This window comes from Biomphalaria glabrata, chromosome 1 (assembly GCF_947242115.1).
Source record: "Biomphalaria glabrata chromosome 1, xgBioGlab47.1, whole genome shotgun sequence".
Lineage (NCBI taxonomy): Eukaryota > Metazoa > Mollusca > Gastropoda > Planorbidae > Biomphalaria > Biomphalaria glabrata.
Window position 1 is genome coordinate 88,871,223 of NC_074711.1, and position 6,000 is coordinate 88,877,222.

Genomic DNA, 6,000 nt, shown 5'->3' on the forward strand with positions numbered 1-6,000 from the left:
GCCTAAAAGAGTAAGGTATTTAACAAAAATATTCCTTATCTTATCTTATCTTATCTTATCTTATATAAATCAGATGTAACTTCAAAAAAGAAGATGATTACGTCCTACGCGTCATGCGTTCAGTCATGCATATTAACCAATGACTTAAATTCTGCCAAGTCACTGGTTTTCCTGGCTAGCTCAGGCAACCCATTCCATGCTCTAATAGCGCTAGGGAAGAAGGAGTATTTGTACAAATTTGTCCTAGCATATGGGATGAAGAATGTGCCTTTATCTTTGTGTCTTTCTGAGTCTTTCCTTGAGAATAAGATAATTTTGATCAAAAAGAATTTAGGATTTTATTGCATCAAAAGCTTCTTGTTTTGGTGTACCACTGTCTCTGTGGGCCTTTACAGAGAGAAGGAGTTTATATTATATATTTTAGTATTTTGTGTGTCTAGATCAGGTATAGATCTATTTGAATTTTAAAACGAAATTGAATCTATTCATTATTCTTTAAACCTCAGAAATCGGTTCCGAGGGAGAAGTGCTAATCATCCACAACGTTTCCCGGAACTGTGATGACATCTATGAATGCTACGTGGACAACGGAGTGCCCCCAGCGGTCAGCAAGGCCATCAGAGTTGTGGTCAATTGTAAGTTCCCATTCAATCTTCCTTAGCATTTAAAACGTATCAGTCAATTATAGATAAAGTCATCAGTTCCTACTAATCGCAAAGTTACAATTAGAAATCTGTAAAGATTTTGACTACGCTAGTGGCAAACCAATTTTAAAACATTAAAGCTACAAATATTTTAACCCAGTCGTCACGTGACTCGCACGAGCCACACAAAAATGTAAAACAAATAATCAACTCCAAAAGTTCAATAAATCATGAAAACTAGGTTGTAGCAAAATAAATAAATAAATCTTTTTATCCTATTGCTATTTATATTTATATCACATTTTAACGTGGTTTTATTTTTTTTTCAATTTATGAATTATAATGTATCCAATTTTGTGCTGACCAGATGCTCCAGAAGTCCATTTACAGCATCCCAAACGTTTGGGTCAGTATTCCGGAAAAGAGACTGTCCTGGACTGTTTGATTCAAGCTAACCCACTGGCTGTCACTGATTGGCTAGTGAATGGGCAGAAAATTACCAAAAGTGATAAGTAAGTTTCTACATCACCCTGGCTGTGGCAAAATATGTAGGCCACAGCTAAGGATGCTTAGCCACGGGAAATAATGCATTCCTCGTTAATCTTCGCACTAAAAAAACAAGCCTTATTATTATTTAATCCCAACTTCCTTTAACTGACATCCATGACAGCGCCTGGTTGAAGCACAGTGGTTATATCTGCGCTGGTCGTGGCAAATTATGTAGGTCCCAGATGGGGCTGCGTAGCCACTTGAAGTACTGCACTCCTCATTAATCTTCTGACTCGAAGACAATGCTTATTATAATCTTCGCACTAAAAAACAAGCCTTATTATTATTATTTAATGACAACCTGCTTTAACTGACATACATGCCAGCACCTGGTTGAAGCACAGTGGTTATGTCTGCACTGGATGTGGCAAATTGTGTAGGTCCCAGATGGGGCTGCGTAGCCACTTGAGGTACTGCACTCCTCATTAATCTTTGGACTCGAAGACAATGCTTATTATTACTTAATCACTGGATATTTATTTAATCACTGGATATTATTTAATCACTGGATATTATTTAATCACTGGATATTATTTAATCACTGGATATACTTAATTGCTGGAGGCTATTTAATCACTGGATATATGGGAAGCGTGGTCGAGAGGCTAAGTACGCTTGAACTTGGCTTGTCTTGACTACCTAAAAATGGGCTCGAGGTTCGACACCCTACTCGGGCAGAGTTGTGTTTACTGAGCGCCTAAAGGCAGCACGGAAAACCCAACTCCTAGATACCCCCCTCCCCCCAACTTGTCCATAAATGAGACTGGACCAAAAGCGCTCTTACCATGCTATAAGCATGAAAGTAGCGCTATATAAAAGCTATAATAATATACTAATAATTATATAATGACTCCAGATATCTACTCAATCTACTATTGTAAAACAGATTGTTTTTCAGGATGATAAAGATAATTAAAAACATCTTATCGTTGCCGTAGTGACTGAGTCTCAACGAATGTATTATTTTATTTGTTTATTTAATGTTTTTTCAGATACGACATTGAGATATTCAAGAATGAAGTGGAAAACAGGTTAAATTTGGCTCTGAGAATACGGGACATTTCCCCTTCAGAATTTGGCATGTATGAATGTTTTGCCTCCAATTTTCTTGGTGAGGACAAGGAGGAAATGTTTTTATTTGGTGAGGCATTTTTTAAGGGGGCAATATTATATTAGGCAATGTTTTTTGCTTAGTAGGTAATAATTAGGCAATGTTTTTTGCTTAGTAGGTAATAACTAGGCAATGAATTTGCTTAGTAGGTAATAACTAGGCAATGTTTTTTGCTTAGTAGGTAATGATTAGGCAATGTTTTTTGCTTAGTAGGTAATAATTAGGCAATGTTTTTTTGCTTAATAGGTAATAATTAGGCAATGTTTTTTGCTTAGTAGGTAATAGTTAGGCAATGTTTTTTGCTTAGTAGGTAATAACTAGGCAATGTTTTTTGCTTAGTAGGTAATAATTAGGCAATGTTTTTTGCTTAGTAGGTAATAACTAGGCAATGAATTTGCTTAGTAGGTAATAACTAGGCAATGTTTTTTGCTTAGTAGGTAATGATTAGGCAATGTTTTTTGCTTAGTAGGTAATGATTAGGCAATGTTTTTTGCTTAGTAGGTAATGATTAGGCAATGTTTTTTGCTAAGTAGGTAATGATTAGGCAATGTTTTTTGCTTAGTAGGTAATGATTAAGGGCATGTTTCTATGGAATTGAGGAAATGTTCTTTGAAGGTTTGGCAGTCGTGTTGCCAGGGAATTGATGGTGATACGTAGGGACGTAATAATACTCATGCCTAAAGAACGTTCATAACAAAATAAAAGAATGAATGCATACCACGTATTCATAGAGTATATGACCAGTTCCAGAACGCTCTTCACATATGTAAATCATACGCTCTCTGTTATGTAACGCAGTGTGCAATTCACATCTATGCAATTTAGTTATTATGATTCTTAAACAATGAAAAGTTCCTTGTGTTCTGACAGAACTCACCTCAACATCAACAACAACGACCACATCCAGCACAGCAGCAGCAGACACAACTGTATCCAGGAAGCAACCGCCACACAACAACAGGCCAGGAGATCAAAAGAGCGCTGAGCATAGCCGACCAAGTAATCATTTTATATTATTGTGACTTCATAACTTCAAGCAAGCAAACGCCTCTGTATAATCTATATAGATGTTTGAAGGTGTCACAAATCTACTTGTTTGTTTTTTTTTTTTGTTATTTTAGATTATAATAATATTGACGGACCAGATAATCAACCTAATGTGACTCCAGCTAATAGTAAATCTATCGGTAAGAAGATTACAATTTGATTTCTAAACTATCTCTTATATATTTTTAATCTAGGGATTACAATATTCAGGAGATTAAGACAGATTATAGAAATGTATATTGTCTTGGCTTTATTCAAATGGAATCCCCACCAGCCGCAGGAGACTGGCCAGGGTTATGGGAGGCAGCCAATGTTTAGGGCACCTATTCTAGACCCTTCCTCGCGCTTAGGAGGCAAGTGGTGAATTCCTAAAAAGAGCTGCTTAGGCGCCCAGACGGCTGTCGAATTCCAGTGCTGTCACTGTCACTGGCAAGAGACCACGTGGTCTGGGCCGCCTATTACCGGCCAGCCCTGCTCGCACCTCCCCAGTAATGTAACCACTCAGCTAATGCCGACCTTCAGGTGCCCTGGGCTGGCATATTATAACCCTCATTTATGCGTGGATGCTTAATTGTTAGCTGATAGAGCAAGTTTTGCAACACTAGACTGAGGATTTGAAAGATATTAACCCACGATTAGCTGAAGGTATCCTATAGACTAGTGATGCCCAAAATACGGCCCGCGGACCAGATCCAGCCCACGTCGTGGTTCCATCCGGCCCGCCGAAACGTCGGCGCAAAGTGGAGAAAATACCTTCTCCAAAAAAAAAAAAAGTTTAAAAATGTATCTTTACCTACTTTAGGGCTCACATTTATTTTTTTTTTTTTATAAATTGATACCATGACCTTTAATGGTTGTAGGCCACGATAATGAACAGGGGCTCTGAATGTAGAATCTACCGTTAAGAGTGGGCGGATCTTTTTTTTTTTTCTGTGGAACTTGATAATAAGCCAACATCTTTGTTTTATAGGGTATGGCTTTAAAAAAAAACAAAACAAAACAAAACAAAAACATATTTATCGGCATTATAAAATAAATCCTTGGTTTGAACCACGAATAAAAAATTAACTACAACTAGAGATTGGAGGATCGATAGGAATATTACCCAAAATGGGTCGGTTTTAAAGGTACCTGCACAGTTGCTAACATTTTAAGGAGAGAAAAGAAGCCTCTGACGCGTACAAAAAATATAATACTCAAATATGACATGAATGTAGCACTAAGTCCAAGGGGTTCTAGTTAAATAGTTTCAGAACAATTTCATTTAATTTTTAAAACTTTTCGGTCATGCGGCCCGCGAAACAAGTGTTGGAAATTAAAATGGCCCGCAGGTTGATTTGGCATCACTGCTTTAGACCATATAAATTCTGCAATGTTTGTAGTTACTAGTAGCCAACCTACATATAGAGTAGTTTATAAAAAATTACACTATACATTTATAATTTTTGTTTGTCTTCCACAGCTATAGATAACTCTTGGAGAGGCAATGGGTCATCATCTTCCTTTGCTCACAAATTACTCTATTATCTACCTTTGCTTTGGTTGCTTGCTCTTGTTCTACACTGATGTCCTGATGCTTCGAGTATCTATTTATTAGCTTAATATTAAATACAAGGCAAGAGTCATCTGTTCATTGATACTATTTTGAAAGACTGCATTACTTTATCCGATATTGAGATATGTTATTGCTATTATATATATACTTTTTGTTTTGTGTGTAAAAAGATCGTGATAAATTTTAGTCTTTGTGAAGATGTTAGATTTAGCGACAATGGCTCTAGATCCTGACATTTCTAGTAGGCTGCAAGTCCAAACAAACTCAACTACACATGTTCTTTTTTTTTTGTCCTGACGGCTAATGCCCAAGGCGAAATTTGCTCAAAAAACAAAGGGGCGTGTGCACTGGATTGATGTCTCGATGCACCCGGGTTTGAACCCCTGTCATCCGCCATCTCCCGCCGTCCTGCAGGTGGTTATGCCCAGGAAGCAGTAATCTTTCATTTTGAAGGGACATCCGAAACATGTAAACATAACGCAGAGACTGAACATTTATGGGTCAGAGAATAAAGTTTATGAAGAAAATGATTAAGACAAAGTCAAGACAGATTGAGTTGTTTCTATAAAAGTTTTCATAAATGATAATTGTACTATTAGAAATTATATAAGAGGATATAAAATATGGAGTTTTGATTGAATCATTTATTTTTGATGTTGCTAAAACCTAGGAATTTAAAAGATTTGCACACTGTGTGGTAGAGTTTACGTAACTCTAAATGCGTGGATCATCATGTGGGCGTGTGTATGTGTGATGTATGATGATCACGTGGGCGTGTGTATGTGTGATGTATGATGATCACGTGGGCTTGTGTATGTGTGAAGTATGATGATGAAGCAGACGTGTGTACCGTATGCGATGCATGATGTCAATCACAAGTTGATCACGTAAGCTTGTATGATGTATGATGTATTTATTTCCAACTTGTCCAGCTTGTGTTTTTATTTGTGTTGAGTTTTCGCTTCTCCTGACCAGACCAAAGATATACTTACACGTGTGATTGATTTGAATGCATATGTGAAAGATATACTTACATGTGTCATTGATTTGAATGCATGGGTGCAGGTATAATTAATCCGAAAGCATGCTAGCTG

The 6,000-nt window shown here is 37.0% G+C and overlaps 1 protein-coding gene across 2 annotated transcripts in view; it reads left to right on the forward strand.

Moving 5' to 3' along the window:
- The window catches only part of LOC106065009 (lachesin-like), a 219,050-nt gene extending 213,302 nt beyond the window's left edge, over positions 1 to 5,748 (forward strand). For both annotated transcript variants that reach the window (XM_056018423.1, XM_056018424.1), the window contains 6 exons: positions 507 to 635; positions 1,012 to 1,156; positions 2,186 to 2,334; positions 3,175 to 3,303; positions 3,426 to 3,491; positions 4,814 to 5,748. In XM_056018423.1, coding sequence (XP_055874398.1) covers positions 507 to 635; positions 1,012 to 1,156; positions 2,186 to 2,334; positions 3,175 to 3,303; positions 3,426 to 3,491; positions 4,814 to 4,917 — 722 coding nt within the window. In that variant the 3' untranslated portion in view covers positions 4,918 to 5,748. The remainder of the gene's footprint in view (positions 1 to 506; positions 636 to 1,011; positions 1,157 to 2,185; positions 2,335 to 3,174; positions 3,304 to 3,425; positions 3,492 to 4,813) is intronic.
- Positions 5,749 to 6,000: the final 252 nt, after the last annotated feature.